General features: G+C 43.1%; 1 protein-coding gene across 1 annotated transcript; it reads right to left on the bottom strand.

Annotated features, from left to right (window-relative positions):
* Positions 1–27200, bottom strand: MEMO1 (mediator of cell motility 1). Its single transcript, XM_084261850.1, has 9 exons — positions 27029–27200; positions 14884–14965; positions 13859–13927; positions 11861–11973; positions 9987–10098; positions 8926–9068; positions 7721–7797; positions 1985–2089; positions 1–704 (listed from the first exon to the last, which is right to left on the bottom strand). The coding sequence occupies exons 1-9, from the start codon at positions 27087–27089 to the stop codon at positions 573–575; spliced, it is 894 nt and encodes a 297-aa protein (XP_084117976.1). The 5' UTR covers positions 27090–27200; the 3' UTR covers positions 1–572.
* Positions 27201–27530: the final 330 nt, after the last annotated feature.

Here is a 27530-nt window from a genome sequence, read left to right on the forward strand (position 1 = left end):
TTTGTGTAGCCCTTTATTAGCAACTAAAATAGAAGGTATCTGTTGTACATCACGGGTAGTAACTGACTATACTGAAGTTTTATTATATTCTAATACAGGATCATTTATAAATGCATCGTTTTCCTTCTTTTTTTTCCTTAATTGAAAAGCTTCCACCCCTGTTTCTGTTTACAACTTGCAAAACTATTCTGAAAGCTGAGTACATGTGCACAGGTCTGCAAAGAGTGCAAATTTAGGATACGGTAAATGCTTTACATGTTGTATTTGTAAGGACCATCTGCCACCGTGCCTCCATAACCATTATCTTTTCAAAAAAAAACAAAGAAGAGAAAAAAGAAAGAAAGAAAGTCACAAAGTGTTTCAATACCAGCCTTCCTTCCATTGTCCTAAACAAGAAAGCATTTTTTAATGAATTGAAACTAAGGAAGGACTACACCTACTAGAAAAGAAGAGAGTTCTATTAGTTTGAGGTTTCAGTATACCCAAAGATCGGGGACTGTATCTTTGTAAGGGCTAGGCTGGGACTCCGTATACAGAGTGTGTGCAGGTGCCATCCCTGAGCATTCAGCCGTTCAGTGGACCATAAGCGCTCCAGCTGCGTAACTCACTGAGCTGTCTTGCCAGTTTCGACACTGGCTGGACTGAGCATAATTCAAAAAGGAAAAGCTCATATTCATTCCATTCTTCTGGAGCTCATTGATAGCCTGGAGAGAGAGGGAAAAAACAGCTGTTTAAAATGCTGTCAGCGTAACGATGACATTTTCTACATCTCAGTTCTGTCCCTGTCCCAAGGGGTCCTCGTACTGTATCTCATCATAACATATGCACCTCTGGGTAATTTGTGGACTTAACCCACTTCTGTGCCCTTCCATTCACTGATGCTCCCCTGCTGCACTACATACACCCACGCAGTTCTACAAACCAGTACTGAACAGCCTTTCAGAACAGACCCTTGAGAAACAGTGCTTTTGGCTCCAAAGGGAATTTGGACAGAAACAAAACACAACAAAGCGCTATTAACAGTTTTTAGATGGTGTTTCTTCCATTAAGGGAAAAGAACATACCAAGATAAAGTATTGTAACATGACAACTGGCAGCAGTGAATGAACAGCATTGAGCTCAGATTCACTGCCAAACTCATCCTTCTCTGAGGTTAAGATCTGGGTATTTTTGCAGAGTTCTCACAGCACTGCCTGCTACAGGCACCCCCAATACTGACATTGCTCATACAAACGTTTATAAACTCCAGATTAAAAGGTTCCTCTGTGTTCTCCACACAGAGGCTGCATTTCCAGGAAATCAAGTCTTCCCTTTCAAAAAGGTTAACGTGCTTCTCATTTCAGATTTGAATTACAGTAAAAATACAGCGAGATTCACTTCAGCAGCATGACAGATCTGCAGCACTCCAGCTTGCTGGAAAGCAGCTGTGACCCAATTCAGACAACTAAGTTAAGCCAGGTTTATGTCCGCACCACAAAGCAAAATATGGTAACCAGTAAGTAGCAGTTAACCTGAGTTCCAGTGCCATTCATTGACGAGTTAACAGTGCAGCGCACTGATACTCAGAGAGGCAATCTCTCATCGTACTTGCAAAAGTGAAGGCACTCACGACAGTGAGCCAGCAACAGCACAGAAAAATACAGACATGATGTAAGGACTGATTCAAATGAGGAAGCGTGGACTTCTTCAGGGAGATGGATTTGTTTGTTTAGGGGCAAGAAAAAGGAAATGACTATTTCACTGGAATTCAAAGGGACCACGGTCCCTCATCTCCCTTCGGGAACTGAAACCCCTCAGCCTAACAGTGTACATCTGTCTATATGCAAAACATGGAAACTGGAGACCAAATTGAGAAAGCTTGGGAAAATAGATTAATTCAAGACCTGCCATTTTTGAAGTAAGGAATACTCTGTCAATACTGCGTGCAAAACAAATGCAAACATTTTACTAAGCTACACTTTTCAACAGATCAAAAGTTACTTACGTTTAATAATACGCCAATAGGATGTCTTCCACATATTGTATTGTGGTATTTCTTCAAGTAATTGCTAAAAGATACAGGATCTAGCTGCTCTATAATGCTCATACCCTGAAAAAGAAATGATAGCAGTGATTATTCCATATGTTCACAAACAGGTGTTTATACATCACCTATTTATGGCAACACACTATTTCAGGTGAAAAAAACCCTCTACTTAGAACCAAGGGAATCTCCGCACATGAGCTCTAGCTTGTAGTCATCCTGCTGCCATCCCCTGCCAAGCTAAAAGCACAGGAGCTCTTCCAAAGCTGTCAGTGATCCACAGATCTGTGAAGCTACCTTTTCAAGTACAGGTGAAGGTCGTGCTAAAAAAGCTCCTCCCACAGACTGGCTGATCCCCACCTCCAAGGGTGCCCTGCTTCCACAGGATGTGGTACAGCAACAACTGGAGACATTTACTGAAAGGGCAAAGCAGGAAGACGTTTTGCCTCTACCTCCTCTTCCCGGTAACAGAGCTCAGGGCTGAGCACTTGCCTGGGCCTTCTGGATGTCCAAAACCCCATGGCAAGTCATCAGTAGGCACCCGTACAACTTGAGCACGGACAAGTGTCCTATGTCCTAGACACATCAGGCATACAAGGCAGCTGATCTGGGCACAGGCTGATTATCTGCTCAGAGCGTAAAAAGCAGATCTGGAACATCTCTAAAGCACTAGAAAGCTGGTGCACAACAGAAACATTAAGAGCCAGGAGATGATGCTTCCACTTGACATGAGGCAGTCACGTATATACACCCTTTTCTCCATCCACAGAGACACCCATGATCCCACAGAGTCATACTATGAAAACCAGCACTTATATGGAAAACAAAACCTCACACAGATACTTGCATTCTTAAAAGCAAAAAGAATCCTGCAACTCCAGATACAGCCTACTCTTACCCACCCCACAAGGACAGACCAAATGCAATGGAAATAGTCGAATGCAAGTCTAAATCAGCTATCATCTGGGGTTTATCATGGCTTTGCTATATTGCCCATATTGGAATACATCTCTTGTGCTTTTCCTTCCTTTGAAAGTGACTAATTCTCTTCACCCAGTAAAGGAGCTCCAGACACTAATTCAGGAAGACACATAGCTGATGGACAGGAAGGTTTTCCTTAGAGACTGGAAAAACCCATACACTTTGCGTGGGAACAACAGGAGGTCGAGATCAGAAAGGGAAAGAGTTTCTCCTAAGGTTTCTGCAGTTGTTCCAACCCCCTTCCCCTGCTTTTGGGAAAGCCGGGGTGATAACAGGAGAAATCATGATGCAGGAAGCAGTCAGTCTGTCTGAAAGCTCCATCTCAAGAGCAAAACCTCTAGAATGTTCTGCAAGGGTGTTGTGGCTGATCTGGCAGATGACGCTAATTATTCAGACTTATTACAATGGAGGGGCTGGAGATCCCCAGGAGAGTCAGGGAGGATTAGAAAACAGCAACCATAACCACTACCTTCGTGTACTTTTAATTAAAAACAGACATAAGATGAATTCATAGAGAGATAAGTCTTATGGAAAAATAAAAGCCAAACCATGCTAACCAACTGCTGGCAAGAGCTCAGTTCTTCCAGGGTCATAGAGAGGGTGTTTGGACCCCTGGCCGGTAATTACAGCTACTACTCACTCTACGTCTACAGAACCTAAATGAGTGCCAAAAGTAGTAAGTTCTCTGACTAGCAGTGATGGCACAGCTATCATTGCAGCTCTGAAGTTCAAGCAGCACTCCTGTGAACCACCCATTTACTTGTGAATTGTACATGTCGATACACAGCTACAGAAAGCAGAACCAAACTGAACTGCATAAGCAAGTGAAGCTAAACATGCATAAAGCACTTATTCCAGTACTGAACAGCTCCTAAGAATGTATTTTAGCCATTAGTGAGCCTTTTCATGACATTTTAGAAAGTGAAAGTGGCTGCTAGTTGAAAGCCTCATTTCATAGCTGTAAGTCACTGGAACATACTGGGGCAGAGGCATTTGCACATTAGTCTGAAATGAATGGACACGGATTTATCAGGATGCCTAGCGAGCCCATTCCAGTGCACAGTTCAGCACTGCAAAACATCTAGAGCTGCATGGTTCACCCCAGCAAACACAAACAGAGCTCCATACATCACAGACTGGAGAAAATCCATAGGAAACTGGTATTAACACACATCCTTATAAGCGTTCGGCTGTACCGAACTTTTCAGTCTTCTGGATTTAAAAACTGTTGTGGCAGAGGAGCTTGTTTCTCAGTCTAAAACCGTGTTGAGGAACAAAGGAAAAAAAAAATTGTCAGGTTGTGTTTTATCTTCCTAAAACACAGAATTACGAAGCTAGTATTTTTCAGCATTCAAACTAACTCAGCCAGGCATGGTCTAGAGGAGAGTTAAAGCACACAACAAAGCCCACGTGATAAAAATGCAAGCTCCTGCACACTTGTGCCATTTATCACATGTTATTATGGCACCACACAGAAACTGCACATTTCAGGTAACCAGATACTGTAAATGGCATCTACACACTGCACTTCATATGACTAAAAGCTGTTACATTCTTAAATATCGTCTCATATAGGGCCAAGTATCTACAAGCTTACCCCACCCCAAACAAATACAAAACCAAAAAGCCACCCAAAAAATCCCAACGCACAAAACCCCCCCCCCAAACATCTTATTTTATACTACATGCCAACTGCAGTGGCTGGTCAAGTTTTAAGTCTGCAATCAGTTACTTCAGCTGCTTCTTCACACTAAATACAGGTAATCTAAACTGGTAATATACTTATGAAAATAGGAACAAATGTGGTCTTAGAATCACAGAATGTGTTAGGTTGGAAGGGACCTAAAGGTCATCTAGTCCAAACCGCTGCAGTAAGCAGGGACATCTTTACTAGATCAGGTTGCTCAGAGCCCGGTGAAGCCTGACCTTGAGTATCTCGAGGGATGGGACCTCCACTACCTCCCAGCAACCTGCCAGTCCAACTGTCTTTGCACCTGTGGGTCACTCAGACTAGAAGATGACCAACCCACAGGCCAATTACTGTCTGGGCAGAGCAGAGAGGGTCAGGAGCCGGGCACCCAGGCAGAGAGCTGGAGCCTTGCATTACTCCTGAGCAAAGGAGGATTCCCTGGCTGTAGCTCTGCAGAAGGTGCTAGCACGTGGCAGCAGCCCTGCAGAAGCCACCAGAACGCAGCAGTTCGTTCAAGCCACCCTGTGCTGAGCTTGGCTCCTGCACAACTGCCAGCTGCTCCTGCACAGCTCTCCTCAGCGCCTGCATCATCCTCCCCCTCCAGCATTCAGGGTAACAGAATCCTCCTGTTGACTCAAGTGAGGCAGAAGGTTTCACAAATAGATAGGAAATGAGCAATCTGGCACTGAAGAGAGCAGGGCACATTTTCTGGCTAGCCATAATCAAAAAAATAATTGCTCTTGAAGGTGTCTTACAGAACACTCCTCCACTTTTATTTAAAAAGCTGGTAATTATCAAGTCATGATATACAAACAAATTACCGCCCATCAGTTACTCCATTCTAACTCTTTGTTTGAGGATTCTTCCTTATGTTACCCCTGCCAACCACAGGGCTGTCTGCTCCTTTCACTGCCACTTCGCAGGGCGCGTTGTGGTACCCTCAGGGTAACAGAGCCGTCCACGTTATGAGTTACCATGGAGAAACTGATGCCTGACCAGCAATATTTACTACCCTCTATTTTTTATGTTGGAGTCTAAGGCCTCTCACTTAAAATCACAGCAAACAAAATTTCTCACAGCAATTACCAGGTCAGTAAATCTTCAATGCCCAGAGCATTTAGCCTTGTTTATTATGCAGTAGCCAGGAAAAATGATCACACATCTGTGCTTAAGGTCCAGTCTAAATAAGGACGAGACTATTGCCTTCCCACAAGGGCATTTCTAAGGAAAAATAATTTCATCTTAACCCAGAATATCTTCCTGTTTACAAAGCACTACGGCCGACTGCTTTGCTAGTTAGGTCCAATACAATTAATTATTGGGCTGGTAACAGCAGCGGTTAAAATCTCTCATGGTTTTAGCCCAGCTCTGCCTCTATCTTAATGCTATTTGCTCTGTGGAGAGGCCTCGTGGTTACAACAATACAAGTTCCTCTGGCATGCTAAATGACATTAAAGAATTCAACACTTATCTAAGGAAACAAGAAGTAGCTGAGTTGGGCATATAAAATGGAATGAACTCCTTCCAAAAGCTGGAGAAACACGACAGGGAGATCTTTGTGGCATTGTGGATAACGTCCCAAGCGTACCCACAATGCTGCTAAAAAAGAAATTCCTGAATTCCACCCAAAGTAAAGCCTACTCCATACAAAGTTTGAATATGGAGTCAGTGTTCACATCTAGCATGACAGAAACAAGCAAAAAATAACCCCCAGTGTTCTGCTCTGCAGCAGGCTTCGTTTTCCAGTGCAGTTTAAGATTGAAGAAATATTTTCACAGTTATTAAACAGCAGACATAATTTTTTAAAAAAATGTTGTTTCCTTTTGACTGAATAATTACCAAAAGGAAGAGTTGGTGCAGCGATGTATTCACTAATTCCATGCCAAACTCCAGTCGCTCTACAAGCTTTCACCACAGAAATTAGCAAGGGGAAACTAATGTTTGCTAATGCACCTTAATCTGCTCTCCTGCAAAAACACAGGGAGCTGCAAATTCTGGCACTCTGTAGAGAGAGGCTTGTCTTTGTAGAGAAACCTCTCAACTGACAGCAAGAATTATTACCGATGGGATAAACAGAATCAAGGCAAATTATTTACTGTTTCCATTCCAGCCATCGATAGTGGAAAAACAAAAGAGGTTAATATGGATACACAAAGCAAAAAACTCTAGAGATCTCTCCAGCAGGCAGGATTTATTCCTTCAAGACAAGGAAAAATTAACACGCCCTGAACAACAACAGTTCTCTCTTCTAACAGGTTATACAGAAGTTACATAAATGATCCAAACAGCTTTAAAACAGATTTTAAGGTCACGTATTTCCAGAAGAACTGCTTCTATCCTGTGCCTTAAATACAGTCTTCAACATTAACACTTTTTTCTTCATTTAAAAAGAAATCCTTGCCTCCTGTGACTGCAAAGAGAACTCAACATAATTGCATCGTGATCTTTATGCGTGTGGCATCACCAAACCCAGAATGAAGTACAGTCTGTTGCTTTTCCCCACCACCTACTACAGCGTAACGGGCGGTGCGGGGGAAGACCGCTCCCAAGGAGAGGGTGACTTGTTTTCCTGACCAGCGCCATCCCCTACAACCTTTCCTCCTCAAAACGGGTGTTGCTGAAACCAGCAGTGGGATCCCAATGCCGGTGCCATACACAGGCGTCACAGCTGGCAAGCCTCAGCTACCGCAACACTCCATTCACAATCCTTACTGCTCTTCGGAAACACAGAGGGTACGTGGACAGGAGTTACATTACACTGGGGGATTTTAGGTAGGCAAACATACATTTATCCTCATAAAATATGCTTACTAGATTATACCCATCATATACTGTGCACTGTCAGGAAAATGGAGGATATTAACCTAAACCAGCTACGTTCTCGTTGTCGTAAACGAAGGAAAGGTATACATTCAACAAAACAGCTGATCTATAATATTCTGTTAGAGAAATTTCTGAAGTGTTCAAAAGAAATGTAATGCACAGGAGAAATTTGTTAGTTAGTTCCACCAAATCTGAAAACTTACCATTTTATCTAGGTGCTCAATGGATCTATAAATTTCTCCTTGGGATTCATCATAGTAACTGTAACGGAACCTCTGACCTTGAAACAAAAATCATGTATAAAATAAAAAAGGGAAGAACCGTAGCTAAAACACTCCCTACTATTTACTAAATAATCAAAACTATAATATTTGTAAAGTAGCCTTCATTTATTTTATACCTTTTTAGCTCCACTGAGGAAATTCTAGGGCAATCGAAGTAGCAGCCCAGAAGTGAAGTAAAAACCCACGATGGGCAGCTACATTTCCAAAGAGAAACCTACCATGTAGAACTAACACTGCAGTATCGCTTCATGACTGCCTGTTATTGCCTTGGAATCCAAATCTATAAATTAAAAAGGCAACATTTCTTTTTGCTGCCCCTCTTAAAGTCAACCCTGGAGTCAAGCTACTTCTGCTTGCACAACAATGCCCACAGTAAATGAGGGTTAAAAGACAAAGTTCATGATAATTCAATGAACAGTTCTAGATGGCTCATTAGCCACAGCAGAACCCAGGTCATTCTTATATACCTCCAGCTATTTACAGTTCAGAGACGAGCAAAATATGCACTTAATTATGTAAGTTGACCAAAGACGACAATGAAAAAAGGGAAGAAGGTCTGTTGTGTAACATACAACATATCTTCCTGAAGCAGTCCCTTGTCACACTTAAAGGAAAAATGAAGTGTTAAACCAGGACAGAAGTCAATGCTTCTGGAGTCTTTACAGCTCTGCCACCAAGACGAACTGGGATAGCTCTGGTGAACTGGCATAAATACTCCATCTGCTATCTTACTCAGCAGCAAAACATACAAAACTTATTTCCATCAGAGGGATGTTGCCATGTCCAGTGAAACTGTAGCTCATTAGTTCTGCAAGTTGCTTTGAGGTGCTTAAAGGAAGAGTAAAAAGAGCTTCAGACACTTACTTCGCTGCAGCAGCGGAGAGATGCATACAAACCCACACACCTTCCCTGTTTATTTCCTGCACTACACTGAAAACACATTACCACAGCAATACTTCCCATCTATTGTTCAAAAGTAAACAAAGAAAAACATTTTTTAGCCTTTCAGCATTTAAGTTTCAAACATTTAACTTCTGGTAAATGGATCTTTAATATAATATGTTATTTGAGAATCACTATAAAATACTCATCATACTGCTATAATAAAGCGATGTGGAACTTACCCCAATGGCAAAAGTCAGAAGAAACCACAAAGAGGTTACTAGGATCAGCTAGGTATTTACTGAAGAGTTTTCCAAATTCCTGCTCTTTTGACTCACTCAGTGCTCCGACCAACACAGGAATAATAGTAAACTCATCCTTATGGCTTACAAGCAAAAGAAAAGAGGTTGTAATTCAAGTAACAGCTGAAGTTTTTTCAGGGCTTGCTAACTGAAATTGCAGAATGCTTTAAAAAGGCACCAGTGAATTGAAGATACAGTGAATTTGGTACAGTCGTAGTAGGAAGTTGTTTTAGAAACTGAAACTACTTCAATTTCAGAAAACAAATCCCTCCAAAACAGTATTTATGGTTGCTGGAAAGTGAGAACACCAGGCAAACAAAAAGAAAAGACACAATGAAATCAGCAACGAAGTACAAATGGAATTCTCCCTGTACAGATGCTGCACAAAGGTTGGATAATTTTGCAACATATATGAGGATGCTCAAGGTAACACCCCAGATGTATATGATACTCCAGGGAAAAATTACTAATACCAGGGAAGAAAAGTTAAAGCACAAATACAAGGAAAACACCCCCAAAATTATAACCCTTCAATAAAAATTATTCAGAAGTACTCATCTGAAATAGCACATGTAAACAGAACCCTGATTTCAAAATTAGTATTAAGGCTCCAAACAAAATCCCACAGAAAACACCTGTTAGTATTTCAACGTTTCACAAACACTTTGCAAATGTGGGGGGGGGGGGGGGGGGGGCAGGGGAGAAGTAAAGCTGTGAGAAAGATTCATGTCTAATATTAACTCTATATAGTCAACAAAACTTGTTTATAAGGGGTGTTCCAATTTCATTGTTCAGGTGCTTGTTCTGCTTACAGCAACTGATCCCAGTCTCTGACCCTCTCCTCCCCAGAATTTTTACTGGGGGGTCAGGGAGTATGGGTATTACATACTAGCTAGGGTTTCATATACCATAAAGGGTGTTATTCCTACTGCACCTCCTGAGTAGTTGAAACATTTAATACACATAATGTTCATGCTTGTAGAAGTAATTAGCCCTGGTACCTTTCCATGGCTTTAGCAGTATAAGGCAAATGCATTTCAATACTGTGTTCATCTTCATCTGTCTGTAGGGACATACGCTCAAACATTCCAGTCTTCCACAATTCTCCATAAACTGAAATGAATTAAAGATTTTTTTTTTAAAAAAAAAAGGTAGTAAAAATGAAGCACCTTAAAGGACATTGCAGTGCACTGTTACCAGAACAAGCCCACTATGACAACTTCACTTGCCTCCAAGGGCTGTCATCACAAGCCACTTGTTTTTAAATAAATTTGGGATTAAAATTATGTTCAAGTCATTAAGATATAAACATAATTAATCCAATGTACACTATAAGTGTTAAATCATTGACTCTGTTAGCATATTAGGAAATACTTCAGTTACGATGCAAAATTTAAGACAAACCCCCCACATTTGAAAATGAGCATGCATTCGCCCAGTCACCAAATTCTTTTTTTCCACAAACTCCACCCTCATATGTTTAAAAAAAATTAAATTAAAAAAACTGCTGATCAGTTGAGCCATTGCTGGATGTGTTGCTCTTAACAGCCAAATCATGACATCTAGAGACAATGAAAATTCGTTAAGCAATTGGCATCTGTAAGTTATATTTTCAACTCTGAAGTGCACTTGGTGGTTTGCAGTCACCTCTACATTTTGGAAATACAGGATGAGGAATCTGATGTAGGGCTGGGCCTCCTTCTCTGCTCCATAACCCAGTTCTACAGAAACAAACATTTGTGACCTACGGAAATCTCTGCAGGTGCTATGTAGAAAGCCTGAGCTAGCTTGCTTAATCACTGTCATGAAGAAACAGCAACGCATCTGTGCTAATCAACGCTCCTGAAAAAGATACTGTACACATAAAAAATATCAAACATATCTTCCCTGCATCTTTAAGCTCAGCCTGAATCACAGAATCATAGGGGTTGGAGGGGACCTCAAGAGACCATCGGGTCCACTCCCCCTGCCAAAGCAGGCTCCTTTGGACAGGTTACACAGGTAGGTGTCCAAACAGGTCTTGAATACCTCCTCCAGAGATGGAGACTCCACAACCTCCCTGGGCAGCCTGTCCCAGGGCTCTGTCACCCTCACTGTGTAAAAGTTCTTCCGCATGTTGGTGTGGAACTTCCTATGCTCCAACTTGCAGCCATTGCCCTTGTCCTGTCTCCACAGACCACTGAAAAGGGGCTGGCCATTTCCCCCTGCATCCCATACTTAAGATATTTATAAACATTAATAAGGTCCCCTCTCAGTCTTCTTTTCTCTAGGCTGAACAGTCCCAGCTCACTCAGCCTTTCCTCATAGGGGAGATGCTCCAGGTCCTTACTCATCTTCATAGCCCTATGAAGACTGGTATTTTTGTGGACTGAAAGACTGGTATTTTGTGGACTAATAGTCTAAGTTCTCCAAGTACTCTGCCAGCTAAAAAAAAAAAAGGTCACAAACAATAATGCATCCAAATAAAAGCAGGTTTTGTTCCCATGTTATTCCTTTATTAGACAAACTCAAACCAACTAAAGCACTACCTTTTTTTGCAGACAGAATACTGCACAGAATAATGGAGCAGGTGCATAGTGAGCTATTACTCAAATATAACACTTCAACCTTGAGATCCCTTGTAAAAGTCACCTGTCAAGAGGCACACACTTATCATGGAAAAGATAAGCAAAGACTGAGAATTCTGTACTTGCAGAAGGTTATAATGTAGGAACGCCTGCAACCACCAGACATCTTTCAGAAGTCAGCTTTCACTGGAGCACACACAGCTTTACGTTTGCATGCCTCTGAAAAGCCAGGAAGCATCCAACAGTAACAAGAGAGTGCTCAGTGCCGTAGCACCGCAGCGAGTACTAACGCTTTACCACACACTTACTCTTTTGGTCAATCCGGAGATCGTACAGAGGCGTTCTGTAAATGTCCACGCTGGAAAGGGCACATCGGGACAGGGGCACGTGATGGGAAGGCCCAAGAATGAAAATTTTTCGGCTACAACAGTTAACACAAAAGCCTACAGGTTAGACAACTGCCATCGCACAGAGACTGGCTTTAGAGTAACACGTTCAATAAAGAGGAGTGAAGTGAAACTTTCTGGTGGTTACCAGTAGTTCCAATACTGCTGTGTGTATGGCCCACAGATCAACCCATGGCCTGGCCTTGCTCAGGATCTCAGTAGTGATCACGAGATCTGTTCAGTAATACTTCCCGTAGCCTTAAACCTCTTAAGCATGTTATATACCAGAGGGCACTCATCAGCTACAATCTGTCTACACTCAGTTGGAGGCCGAATGACATGTTGTAGCTACGGAGAACAGATTTTTGTCTTCTCTCCTCGGACCAACACAACCTTCAAGAACCGCACGTATGTGCCCACAAATGAAGACTGTGGATTTACAATTTCTTTCAAGCTTTTCACTTATTTACTTGATTAGCCTTACTTCACATTTTGCCAAACTCAAATTTAAGTAATTCTCAAATGCTGTTTTTATCCCATTGTTGCATCAACAACAGAGACTTGGACCTGCACATTTGTAGCTTTACGTGATACTGCAAGCTTTCACACATCATGATGATGTTATTTCATCAAGTCCTCAGTTCCTGGCTCTTGATTAGATGTTAAGGATCTCCTGCCACAGTACTTAAAGAAGGGAAAAAAAAAAGCTGCAGTGAAGTCAGCTTTTCAGATTGAGGGTCACATCACCTTGTTTCTGGCGCTGAACTAAATGGGGCACGGGGCGTGGCATATAAAGATTTGGTTTTTCCCCCTTAGCTGTGAAGTCCTATAGCAAACTATACTAAAAACACTAAAACTTTTTTATAGTGCTCACAAAAACAAATACCCAAATGGGCAGTACTTCAGCTGAAAGATGAACGACTGGCTGATTCTAAACATCCCATGTAAAACAGTTAATTATCCAGAGTGTTCAATCAGCTCCATGTCACTGAACCTGGGGTACGCAACTTGGTCTAGAAATGTTATAAAACCTAGTTATCTGTGCCACTAAGTTATCTTTGCTTTCTTTACAATAGCTTGGAAATAATCAAAACTATTGTCATTACAGCATGTTACCTCCTAAGCAAATGAAAGACATAGCCAGTTTTTAAATTAACATTGCAAATTCAATACTTTGAGTAAATACTGAAGATGCTTTAATTTTTTGTCATTTAAAAAGGCAATGCAGTCAGCAGAACATGTAAGAATTATATTCTTTAACCTAGAATAACTGGATTCATATTTTCAGAGTCAGACATGGACTGGAGTAGCATGTTGGGTTTTTTTAGCTGTTGTGCTGTTAGAAACATTTAAAATTATTACAGCAAGTAACTTTCACTGACACACTGGGTCCCTTTCTCCACAGCAGAAGACAATCCTGGTAGCATTCAGCCCATAATCCTGCACTGAAAAACCAATGCAGAATCATGATCAAATATTTTATTATATTTAAAAATAACAACAACCTCCCAATGAAAACAAAACATGAAACAAAATCACCCTGTTACAAATGCAAAAGAATTCAGCTTGCACTTTTATAAAAGCAGTGGAAGACCAAGCAATAAAGTAAATTAAACATTCACTGCAAAAAGAACATCTTTAACCCTTCCTTCTAAAAACGTAGTTACTGTTAATTCCCAATAATTTTTGAAAATCTAGCTTTACATTTTCATTTTAAACAATACAACTTTTTTTTCTTTTGTAACATCCAGGCATTTTGAACCTTTGTGATGTTAAAACAGAAAGGATGCATAAAGCAATGAACAGAGTACAAAACCAAAATTTGAGTAATTTGAGGCTTAAGAAAGTAAAAACAAATTCAGCTTCTCAGCAAACTGCAACATTAACTTATGTTTTGTAAAGAAAATCTGTAATACTTACGTAATATTGGGATCCACTTGTTTGTAAGCGTGGGCTGCACAAGATCCACAATAGGTATATCCTGCATGGCTGCAAATCAAGGAGTACAAACTGTTAGTATGTTAAATCTTAAATATGTTGATATTGCTATTGAATGTTAATTGCTTAAGTATTATTTCTCCCCACTGAACTAGAAATAGTTACGTGTGATCCAAAAATTGATTCCCAAAACAGCTGGAGCATACTGGACGTACAAGGGATGCTTCTGTTAAAGACCTCTCTGTGACCACTAAAACATAGTGTGCAAGCTTCCAGATCAAAGCACCTTTCACCACTTGTAAGAAACTTGCTCAGACTACACAGCTGTGTATTATCAGGAGCCCACGGTAATGCTAAGAGTATAGCCAGGGGACAAGGGAACAGCCAACTGCTGGAGAAAGCTCTTCTAACCATACTCCAGTAGAGAGGTCTGGCAAGGAGAGGCCACGCATTGCAGTAGATAAACAGAGAAGAGAAATGCTCTGTCATTGAAGATGATGAATACCTCAGCAACAGAATGAATAGGCACAAGGAAAGGAGTGGCACACTGTGCAGTAGCTTTTACTGCAGAAAACGCCACATATGCTGTATCATTTCCTTTCACTCTGGCCTGGAACCCTTCTCGACTTGTGTTCCCATGTGTGTTCCAAAAAGCATTCGTAGTTATTCTGACATCTCAAATATCACACCCAAATCTCAAGACCCATTTCCCTACAAGACTGCTAAAAACAGCAGATTTACTTCACGATGCTAAAAGCATTAATTCCAGAAAACATTCACAAGTGAATGTCATGTCTTCAGTCCATCAGTAAAAGGCAACTAGTCATACAGCAAAACACGCACAGATTTCTTCTATTCTATGTCATGTTCAAAATACTTATTTGGAAGCCCCAATACATTCCTTTCAGCTAAACATTAGCTTTCACCATTTTTGAAAAATCACTCACAGTAAGGAAGCATTGAATTAGTTGAGAATTTTATAGACGAAAAACCAAATTCAAACTCACGGTGCAATAATGGCTCTAGCAGGTCTCTTCGTGGACTGTACTTGAGAAAGCCAACCTTCTAGTTGTGCATTCAGCTGGGGTCCTATAAAGAGACAAGGAAATACTGAAGCCATAAAAGAATCTAAAAACCAAGTCCAACACACATGAAGTCTTAAACAGCGAAGTCTCTGTTTAATTTAACAGTCAAATGCATACCCTCCCACTTGCCCCCAAAAAAGAAGCCCAAACCGCAAGATGCCTGTCATGTTGACTGTTACACTAGGAAAATTTCAACCTCCTAGTCCAGGAGGTTATTTTATTGCACATCCAAGCACACCCTCATTGTTCCTTCCTCTGAACAGATGCACATACCATTTCATCATCAGAAAGGGTGGCTGCTGATCTCCAGAGAAGCTAAAGGATGACTGATTGCTCTAGAAACTATGTTTGCTGAATTCTGAATTAAAACGTGAACATGACCTGTGCCATGAAAGCGCTCTATACAAAGACCTTACATACTGAGATGATATCCAGTGGCTACAGTACTCAATCCTTTACTATCATCAAACAAACATAAGAGCAGAACACAAAGCACACTAGGCTGGAGAAACTGTAAATGCACAGGAAACAGATCAAAGAGAAAACAACATGCTTCTACCAATTCCTTAACTTCTGAGCCATCAACATATACTGTAAGTATATGCAATTCCTGGCAGTATTAAACTTCAGTAATTGGTCAACCCGACACCCAGCAAATAATTCAGTTAGCTGACGGGAATAAAAATGCCTTCTAGAAATACAACATTAAAAAAACCCGTTTTGGTATTTTCTGTCACAAAGAAAACTTTGTTGTAAAGCTATTCCTGAAGGCGCAAATGCAGCAAATACTGCACAACATACTTATATGAAAGAATACAAGACAAACTCTCAAGTAAAACCCATTCAAATACTACAGTATAGTAACATGTCATTAATAAAGAGATGCAGATTTTTTTTCAGCTGACACTGTGCTCTTTACAGCACTGTGTGTCAGCAGTTTATCTGTAAAGTACGGTGCAGTAAGCTGCTTTTTTCCTACCACGTGTTGTGCATTTCTCTATCTTCCCAATGCAGGTGTAAAATCACCAGCTGCCAGGAAAAGCCAAAACCAAATTAAATACCTGAAACTACTGCACAATTAAAGTTGCAAGCTGTCCAGGCCTCAAGCTGAAGGCTCTCCAAAGAGCCAAGATGGAGGTAAAGCGTTCTCCAGAAAGCTGGGTGCAGGGGAGTCTTGGAAGTCAAAAAAAACCCCAACCCCATAACAAACCACCAAAAACCTAGCCCTTTATTTTCTTTATTTTAGAAGGGCCTTCTCTTCTCCAGGCTGAAGAAGCCCAACTCTCTCAGCTTCTCTTCACAGGAGAGCAGCTCTGGTCCTCTGATCATCTTTGTGGCCTTCCTCTGGAATGTTTTTTGATAGAAAACTTAAATTCATGTTTCTAATGGGAAAAAAAAAAACAACAGGATTTCCTCTGTGGTTGTAAGGAATCCTACCTCACCTGAGGAAGGTGAATTAGTACAATGCTATTTACCTAAGCCTACAATCACCTTGAATGCCTCAGCATCTACAGCTGTAACAAGGCAAAATCTGACATTAATTAGCCACTGTCACTGTTGTAATACTTTGTGAAATGGTGGAATTATCAAAGAACACATCTCCCTCTCCCCCCACCCAAACCAATGTTGTTGCTTCTGTTGCTTGGGGAAATCACACACAGCAGGTATTCGAGACGTGCAGTGGTGATAAGGATAATGACCTCTTAGAAAATGGAGGCTGCTTGCAAAGCTAAGTAAAAATAAATAGATCTCTATTTCCACCCTCTTTCTGAGCTACTAGGGGACTAACAAAGCATTACTTTAAATAAAGTCTTACCACCTTTTTTTTCTTTTTTAAATATATACTTAAAGACACAAGCCACTCAAAAAACATGACTTGTAGTTCTCCCAAAGCATGTACAAGGATAAATTGCTTTCTGAATGAAACTCTTTAGAAGATAATTCCCCCTCCCAACCTACTAGCCAGGGACCTGGAAAAAACATGACACTGCCACACCTGACCCCCTTCTCCTCATAGGCAGCACAGGTCCACAGGCACCGCAACAGCAGAATGGCCAGGACCTCCCTGGCGAAGCAATACAGCCTTGGCATGTTCCTCCCCAACAAGGCATGGTGCCTGGCCTTCCTCCACCCCTTCTTTAGTAGGGATATTTGATTAAGGTGGTTAAGGGGATTTGTCTTTGGTTAAGACAAATTGGGTAACATGATGAGCAGTTTAAAGACAATGTCCAGTAATCTCCTAAAATTCCACGATCAAATCTGCCCAAAACTTCTGGTCTTGCAGTGTAGTGTATGCCCAGGTCTGCCGAGTCTTTTCCTAGAGACAGTAAAGTAACAGACCTGTAGGACCCAAGGGATGAAACTTCTGCCAGTGTTTACTCAAAGACCAGATAACACACGCTTTCAGATTTTTTTCCCCACTTGAATGCAACTGCAAGGTGCCTTTTTTATATCATTAACTCTGACCTAATCTAAATTCCATATCAACTGATACAGACTTGTACTATTTTAGTAAGACATGTAATCAAATCTCTCTCTCTCCAAAGGACTAATGGAAAGAGAGAATGAAGAGTACAACCTATCCCCCTGACTTTTTAGCTAAAGAAAAGACAAAACCAAGCAGCACCCATATGAACTGACAGTGTAGCCTACCTGCAGCTTATTCTTACAAATAGCCTAAGGGATATATTCTGAAACTGCAACATTCCTGTTACCAAATTAGCATCAACTTTTTGTTGAAGCGTTCAGAGGGGCTTTTCTTCCAATTTTTCAAACATGACAGTGCTTAAGGCTGAAGTCAAAATATTTGAATTGGCTACACAAAATATAAATAAACCCACATTATTACAGTAGATATGCTCTGCCATATGGAATTGTATTCTAGGAGACAGTAGCTTCTTCACGAAGAGCTCTGTAAGTTAGTTTTGTTCATATGTAAATTTAAGTTAAACTAGAAAAATGTCTTTGTGAGTAGTCACTGACTGCAGTAAATATCCATCCCCTAAGCTGACAAACACGGGTGAGGAACAGCGCTCTGCCCGGATCTCCTGTCGCAGTGGTGGGAGGCAGGAAGCCCCTGAGGCTTCAGCCACAAGTAGGCTGCCCAGCTCTAGAAAGCCGTCAGGATGTGCACAACAGGCTTTTTAAGGCTAACCCAAGGCAGGACAGAAAGACATACGGATGCAATTCCTAGATGCAACAGTCAATACACTTCAGCATTAATACTGTAAGAACAGACCTTTTATTGATTAAATAAAGGAAGGTTACACAGCAAAATATGAGCTTCCCTGAAGCACGTAACATTAAGATCTGCATTTCAATCCTGTGAAATAGGGTACAAATATAGGTATGTAAGTAAATAATGCTGACGTGATCGGCGGCTATTTCACATCCTGTTTTGTTTTGGAAGCTGACAGCAGTTTATGCCAAATTAAAAATAATTGCCAGCACAGACCAAGACTCTACCAGACGTTTATGTATACCACTACAGGCAGAACTTATTCAAACATCTCACCTGAAAGGACAGATTATTTTTTACAATCAACATTACTCCTTCACAAAACACTAGAGCAAGCAAGGAGGAATTCCTGTGCATTAAAGGCATGCCAGCACTGCCCAAAGAATAACAACGCAAAGACATCTGGTAGTCACACGCTTAGATTCTTCACCTCAATTTACAGCTGTTGCGGCCCAGGCTTTGTGATTTAAGCCAAACCAATACATTCTTTCCACAGCAAAGCTCACCCAGTCGCAAGAGGCTTAAGTGTTCAGGTGCCAAATGCCAACCCCACATAATGAGAACTTGCTCCTGTCTCAGCAGCCACCATGACAAGTGCAAAACCTACCTTTTCAGATGGGTGAGGAAGCCATGGCACTTGCTCCAAATCCTCACCCTCAGCAAATGCTTCTGGAAGAGCATAAGCCTTAACCAAAATTTTGAGCAGTGCCAGGGAAGACTACTCAGGTCTCCCTGGGCTGAGTGTGACAGCACTTGCAGCAATGCAAGTACTTACTGCTGGAGTGCAGCACCAGTAGTGCTGCTGTCTCCAGCTTCTGCACTCTTACTTACTAGCTTTCGCTTGTCTCAGCGTATCTCCCACCATGCAGGAACCAACACTTTTTTGGAGCCTTGCTCCTTTTACCTTTTCATTACCTTTACCCATAGGTGAAGCATTCTACATCTCAAAAAAAATTATTACAGCATACGTACTAAGAAGTAAATAAGTCTTGAATAAAGAACAAGTTTTATCTGTGCAAAGACTAGGATGTGTCAGGAACAGAAGGCGATTCCCAACAACTCATGCCGATGAGCACATTCTCTACTGCTAGCATATACTCTTTTCCATTACTGATGAAACAGTGAAATTGGCCTATAAGCAAAGCAGAAACCTACTTATGCAAACTATAAACCGGGGGGGAAAGAAAATTAAGACACAAATAAAGATTACACTGATGCTACATAAACTCCTACTACACACATAGTAAGATGAACATAAAACAGCAGGTAATGCCTGAATGGGGAAAAATAAAATTGAAGCCACAACAGAAGTGTTGAGATCTGCTTCGGTGGCAGTTCTCCACTGCACGTCCCAGTTTTCCAGTAGTTCTATTACGTCCTTTACTGAAAGCTATTAGGAAACAAATAGTCAAACTGGAACTGCACTTGTTAGGAATATCAAACAATGCACACCTCCCTACCTACCTTGATGAAATACCTTCCCAGTCAGGTCATTCAGAGATCCAAACAAATGACCTTCTGTTTCACAGCTCCAACAAAGTGATTTCTGCTCTAACACGTGCTAAATGTAATCTGAATTTGTGAAGTGCTCACTAGGTGATACTTGCAGGCCTGTTTTAGTAATAGGAGGACCTTATCAAATATAAAGCTTTTTTTCCAATTCCAGTTGTACAGTGAAAGTTGAATCAATGTTCTTTACTTGGAATATCTTGATTCTGACTGTATTGAAGAGATTCAGCTAGAAATAATTGTCTGGAAATTTTACTTTACATTATTTCAGTGTACTTCTGCAGTATACAATGTTAAATAATACCACCAGCATATTAATTCTGTGCTCCATTATTAATTCATAAAAGCACCAGCAGTGACACATCCATTTTCCCCATAAAAAGCTTAAAATATATAGAGAGATAAGACCAAAGAGAGACACATTTAGTATTTAACACTACAAAGCAAATACTCAGAGATTTGCAAGATGCTATGATTAGTCGTTCACAGATTGCAAGGTACGACCTCAGGTTAATGCTCCAGCTAATGTCACATTAAGATTTCATGATCAGTACATTAATTATCCTGCTACCGCCGAAAGCTCCAGTGATCAGGTCAAACCTTCCATTTCAGTGACCCTCACATGCTTGTGACAATTCTTCCTGGGTCCATTTGTCCATGACTATCTACATACAACATGGCAATTCATTCCTTGCACTTTACATTTATGAATGAACCGTGGTAAGTATTCCAATTGTAGGGTACATGCCAAGGATCTTGACACACCAGTCAAGCGTGTTCAAAAGGAGCCAGCCCCGTGCCTGCAGTCACAGTCTAACGTCACATAAGATCGCACATGTTATTTCCTTCTAACCACTTCAGCTACTGCAGGCACCCTGACCCAACACACTACAGAGAAGGGTTTCTGCTTTAAGTTGAAGTAGGATGCGGTGACTCTGAGGGTCAGCAAAAGACATCTCAGCAGCAGCATCTGCCCTCAGAAACCATGGGCAGCAGGCCTGCTGAACAGATTACACACACTCGGCAACACCACAGCAGAGCAGAAACAGCTGGAACCGATGCAGACACTTTCCCTGATGCTGATGGGATGTTCCACTTGTGCCAACAAGCACACAAATACTGGGATTACATCATTATTCATGAAAATGGATGCTTTTATGTCACTCTCCAAGGCCCCCAAGCCCCAGAAGATTCAAGTGAGGAAAACTGAACTCTCTCAGAATCACACTGCTATTGCACCTTGAAGCTGGCTACCTCAGAGCCACAAAGAGTTAGTGGGCTCTGGCACCAGAAAAATCAGTCTTTGTTACAAAGGCACCAAAAAAACATTAATGCCGGTCTTATTGGGGATTACAAAGGAGTGGAAGAGACTGTAAACATGCTAAAATAGCACCCAACTTTCAGAAACATCAATTCTAAACTGCCTTTTCATTTTTTTCTGATCTGAACAAGTTCTTTGAAGTACTATCCTTTCCAGCTGACCTTAGACACCATCATGCAGACCTGAGCCCAAAAGACAAATTCTGAACATCCCTGGCCACATGACTGCCAGTTATTCACAAGTTCTGGCGTTTTCGTGTCCAAACAAGTTGCAAGCACAACCCTTACAAATACTAGCTACAGGATGCCAGTGCCTACCTCCTCTGGGGTTCTTTTAAGTAAAAGCCAGGGCAGCAGAAAACAAACTCAGAACACAAGGTTACCACGAGGTTTAAACTCTCTTCAAACATTTATGTGGAGACAGACCATTTACTCAGCTCATTATAAAAAATAGCTTAGAAGACAATAAGCGCAATGGCCTTTCAAGTCAACACAGCAATTACTCTGCCAACATGTATTTGCATCAATAAAAGTCTATGGAAATTAAGGTTCTCCTAGTTCAAGTGACTTAGCACAGACCACCAGAATGTACACCTCTGACCACTAATCATAGAATGGTCTGGGTTGGAAGGGACCCCAAGGATCATAGAGCTCCAAACCCCCCTGCCATAGGCAGGGCCACCAGCCTCCAGGCCTGGATCTACACAAGGTTGCCCAGGGCCCCATCCAACCTGGCCTTGAACACCTCCAGGGATGGAGCATCCGCCACCTCTCTGGGCAGCCTGTTCCAGCACCTCACTACTCTCTCTGTAAAAAACTTCCCCCTAATATCTACTCTAAACCCTCCTTCCTTTAACAGTAGTCCATTACCTCTTGTCCTGCCATTGTCTACCCTTTTAAAAAGTTGATTCCCCTCCTGTTTATATGCTCCCTTCAGGTGTGGAGGAATCAGCCATACCTAATACAACAACAAACTCCTTTTGCAGGGCATGTGTTGTCGGGTCCCAGAGTATCTTTGTTCACACACACTCTCGATACGATTTTACTACAAGATTTGGACTAGCTTACTAAACAGCTTACTAAAAACCCTTTGTGTTTTGTCTGTATCAGCATGCCACTGGCTGCGGAAAAGTTGAGACAAGACGACTCAGCGAACACTTTATTAACGAGTGGTACCGTATTCAATTAGCACTTCCAGGAGCCAGGCAAGGCAGGCCAGCTGCCAGCAAATAAACCACACTAAGCGCCCTAACATGTGACATCTCACTTGTAATAGCATACTATGCAGGAAAAAAGATGCACATACACTAACATTTATTCTTATTTCAGTAACGTATGGATTGATTCACTGCAGAACTGCTCAGCACTTACAGAACCTACTCGTCTAGAGGAGCATATGAGGGAGAACATCCACACTCCATCCTGCAAACAGTCCATGCTCAGGATTAGGTACTATTCCCGTTATATTTCAGCTGCTCCTTTTGTATTTAGGAATGTATCTGTCCTGCATTCAAAACCATGGAAAATTATGCCATTTTTGTTTCAAGTTGCCCTTAATCTTCCCCTTCTCCCTGCTGGTCAAAATCAATTTCTCAAGAGGTCTGGACACTAGGAGGCTGAATTAACCCAGCAGGAGTGGTACTTTCTTCCAAAAATAAATCAAGAGTGCAATTTCTCACCACACAACAGTGATAGTTTGTTGGGCTTTTTTCCCCTAAACATTTGACATGAAAGCAGTGTAACAGGTTTCATGTAGAATTTTACATGGTTTTATTTACATGGTATGTCTCATTTTTGCAAGTGTTTTTAGTAGCCACCATACACCAGGTGGCTAGTCCACAGAAGCAATGGCATGCCAGATGGCATTTTTCCCTTTTCCTAAAGCAGACAGAGATCGAGGCCTGCAAGTGGGGAAAAAAAAGAAGCTATTTAGACAAGTGGTCTACTACTAGCAATGGTCATAGTTTAGTTTCAGTTTGAAAGCTCAGCTCTAGAGCTTTCCATATTCAGTTCTGCTTGCTGCTGCTGCTAAGAGTAGGAGCAACTGACCCAACAGACCTCATTGTTTGCTGACAGATACAGATGCTCCTCAGGTCCACATGTAAAGTCCATTAAGATGCTACACAGGCTGATGTGGAACAAAGATGAAGTTCCCCACACCAAGAATTCTAGAGAAGACATGATGATAGTTTTGGTCATATATTTCATACTCAATTCAAATTCAGAAACTTAAGGAACTTGCTCTTAAAGTTTTTCTTTATAGCTGTGTATTAAGAATGAAGAACACACAGAAAGTTAAAAGGCTATCACCACCATGAAGCCCCTGTTCTCCTCCCCATACCCCTTCTCAGCTTCATCGAGTAGGAAGTGACCTTTCTGCCTGGGACCTCACTTTCCCCTCTAATAACAACAAAGTTGTTTACTTACAGTTAGATATGACATTCTTAACATGTGAACACACCCGAATGGGAATAATTGCACAGCCAGTCTCACCTGCTCTAACAAGTTAATTAGCATCATACAATTAGGTGATGCAGTGACACTAGAACGTAGCACATGTCTGCATTTTCCAAGGCAGAACCTAACCGTGGCATATCCCACAGCTGGAGAACATAGGAGCAAGGGCCGGCTTTCAGCTGAAGCAATTGCTGCCCCACAGAAACGAGCACTCTCTGAAGACAAGAGCTATTTCTTCTAAACCCTCTTAAATACATTACACTGACCCTCCATGAAGAGTAGTAGCTCCCTCTTAATTGGTTGTGGCTTCATCTCTCATATTGGTTCTACTCCTGGAGTGCAGAGGAACCAGTTAATCCAGTTCAAGGATATACTCTGGCCACAAAAGCCAGTTTGCATTCTGGATCCATCCTTTGTCCTCTTCTCCCTCAGCTGGCTGGGCCCCTTCTTTCCTAGAGCTGACTTTCACAGCCATATCTCATAGGTGCAATTTTTTTAAAGTATGGCAATGGGTACCTCTGCAGTCAATCCCCCGTGACCCCATGCATCATCCTGGATGTTTTGTTGATGTTTTTCCCTCAGGTACCAGGCACCTTGGGATAAACTGCCATTTAACTGATGTCATTCTCACACAGCCTCTCTAAAATGCTTTCAGGTGCAATGATTTCACACACATCCTTCAGTAATCATGCTTCTCATCGACCTTTCAGACAGGTAGAGAATATTAACTCAGCCATTTTAATTATGGAGCAGGATGATGGTTTCCAGGGCATCTGCTCTGCCCTGTGCAATCAAAACTCAGCTCTGTAGAGGAGAAAGCAGTTTTCAAGACACTGGAAGCTTAAATGCTAAACCAGTTTATATATAACCCAGCAAATCACTTCTGCGCCGAGACGGTAAGCACGACGAGAGTTAGGTAGGAGGACTTGACAACACAATCCCCAGAGAACTGCGGGAACACGCTGAAGAACCACCACAACTCAAACTCTCAGCCCTGCCTCAGCTCCATCCTCAAGGCTGCGCAGGTTGAAACCACATGGTAAAATCCAGACTCTCTTCAAATAGTACAGCTGAAGAAACGAGCCTACGTTACAGGTTTGAAATAGCAATTCACATGCGAGTTTGGCCTAAAATAGGGGAAGATTTTAAGTTAAAGCTATGACAAGCACATCCACTCTTGGTCCCCATTTGTTTTCTCTTGAGTTTTGATGGACTCTCCTAAATGGCACACAAAAATTAGTTTCAAGCTGCAGCTGATGAACAGTCCGTGTCTTGCTCTTGCTGAAGCGGGAAGATTCCCACTCTCACATACCCTACATAAACAGCACAAGATGGGAGAGACATAAATAATGGCTTCTTCTTGCTTAAAGAAACCCTACACAGGAAAACAAAACCCACTTCCCAAAATTCCAGCCTATGCAACATCAGGCACTCACCCTCGCCATATACATGGTAACACAGTTTAACTTGTCAAAATTACACTCACCACAACTAGTTACAACATGATTCGGTTTGGGGTTTTTTTTCTTTGCAGTGTAAATGTCTGGGCAGCCATCCCACACCTCCTCAGTAAGCAACACCCAGAGGGGTGCCCAAAAGCAATGGAAACAACATGCTTTTGGATGTCCTGTTGCAGACAAGTAGTACTGGCCTAACTAGTCACACAGACTTACCAGGGTGTAGTCTAACAGAATTATAGACTGAATTCATAGAGAAAAAAAACCCCAACAGCTGAACACAGCATCCACGCCTCTTTAATTAATTATGAAAAAGTTATTTGCAAGTATCCAGCTGTAACTTGACATAAAGCACAATGTCAACCAAACTACAAAATTTCCATTTAAAGTCACCTAGCATTGCAAATGAATTTTCTGCCTTATTCATAACTGAAAATATAAATAAAATATAAATGGCACAAGCAAGTTGGGAAGTTTTGGCACAGAGCTTCAATGTTTTGATGCCTCTGCAGGTGTTTAAACCTATACCTTTGGCATGATTTTGTTTGCTTTCCATAAAGAGAGTCCCACCTACTTTTCTAGACAATCGGGAAAAAAAGCCTGTAATCACAGGCTACCGATAGTAGACAAAGATTTGTAATCAACACAAAAAGTTATGTTTGGAACATTAAACTCGGAAGGAAAACAATCACCTTCTATTGTTGTCTGCAAACTGCCTACCCCACCATTTGAAGCCCAGCCACTTATCTCGCAATCTGCCTCTCACTCATCTCCGTATTTTTTCTTCCCTTTAAATTTCTGCCTCATACCCCGCTCGTTAATTTGTGGAAGAGAGGGAAATGCGCGCCTATAATAGCCAAGAGAGGCATATGACTTCCCAGACCTAGTTCTCCTTAAATGTCTGCTTAAGATCCTCAGTGTTATCTTCTTTTTTTTCCTACACGGCATCCCTCCCTCTGAACCATTCTTTCCCACAGCCTCCTGTTCATCTAAGCTTGTTCACCTGAGGTTCTGTAATGATCTTGACTCCTGAGGTCAGTAAAAGCCCTTCCCTCTCAAATCTCTTTATTAGCAGCTCTGAAAACACAAGCGCGCATCCTACCCACGACAGCAGAGCTCTGCCCCAAAAGCCCGACAAAACCTATTTCCATAGATTATGTACAATCAAACCATTATTACAGGTTTCCATCTTTTTTTAGGGGAGGGCAAGGGCAGCGGTAGTTTTCCCTCCAACACACATCTTTCTCCTATTCTTTTCCTGCAAACACTACGGTTGTTTTGAACGGCCAGAGCCCGTTCTGTGCTGCTGTTTTGTAACTTCTCTGCTGCTGGAGAAAGGAAGGAGAGAGAAGCTCATCTCGGAGCACCATTCCCCCCCACCCCATCACCTCCCTTCTAACCCCGCAAAACCCCCCAGGCATCCTGATCTTTCTCAGGGGGAAAAAACAACCCAGAAAACACATCAGAAGAGTTCTCCAAACGCCGGGATCTGCTCGCAAGCTCTGACACCGACCAGCCACGGTTCTGGGCAGGAGGCGCGACACACAGGCTGGCTCTACCGCCGCCGCCTCGGGACACCAACTTGGAAGCAACGCGCGGCCCCAAAGCCGGGACAGGCACACAAGGAACGCCCGTGGGGACCGGCCTAGCCCCGGCCACGCTCAAACACCGGCTTTCCGGTGAATGGCGGGCGCGGGACCGGGCGAGAGGCGCCGGTGCGGGCTGCCGAGCTGGGCCGGAGGGGCCGAGGGCGGCAGGGAGGTGAGGTGAGCTCAGCTCCGCCAGGGACACGCTGAGGCCACCGGAGCCAGAGCGGCACCCCCTCCCCGGCTCTGCCCGCCCTCACCGGGTCGCTGTCCACCGGCGGCCGGGCCCGGCAGCCGCCAGAGCCCCCACCCGCTCGCCGGGCCCCCGAAAGCCGCGGCCCCCGGCACCCCCCTCGCCCGCCATGTGCCGACCGCGCCGGCGGGGGCGGGGCCGGCGGCCCCTCCCCGCGCCCGGTACCGGCCCCGGCCGCGGCCCCGGCGGCGGAAAGTGCTGATTCAGCCCCCGCCCCCCGCGGCGCTGCGGGCCGCGGCGCCGGTACCTGAGGCTGTGTACCAGCTGCCGGCGTGGCTGGCCTCCCGGCAGAGCACCCGGTTGGACATCTTGGTGCCGGAGCCGCCTATGGTGTTCGGGGGAGGCGGTGGGGGACGGGCCCGGCCGCGGCGGCGGCGCTGCTCCCCCTCCTCCCCCGGCACGGCCCGGGCCCCGCGGGCGGAGGCGGCGCTGCCGGCGGCGCCTCCGGGCGGGCGGACGGGCGGCGAGCGGGAGGGGGGCGCGCGGAGGCGGCGGGAGGAGCGGCGCGGGCCGGGGGCGCGGTGTCGGGCTCGGCTGCAGGCGGTCGCCCCTCGCGGGGGGGCGCGGAGGGGGGGCGCGGGGACAAAGCCCGAGGCCGCCGCCAACTCCGCGCTGGCAGGTGGGGGGACGCGAAGAGAAGGAGGCCGCGGCAGCAACTGGGTTTGGCCCGGCTCGGCTCCCGTGGACTAGGGGCCGCACAGGCGCCGCTCCCCCATTGGGCACGAAAGCAAAAGCCTCGCCGCCATTGG

This window comes from Gallinula chloropus (assembly GCF_964237585.1).
Source record: "Gallinula chloropus genome assembly, chromosome: 3".
Taxonomy (NCBI): Eukaryota; Metazoa; Chordata; class Aves; order Gruiformes; family Rallidae; genus Gallinula; species Gallinula chloropus.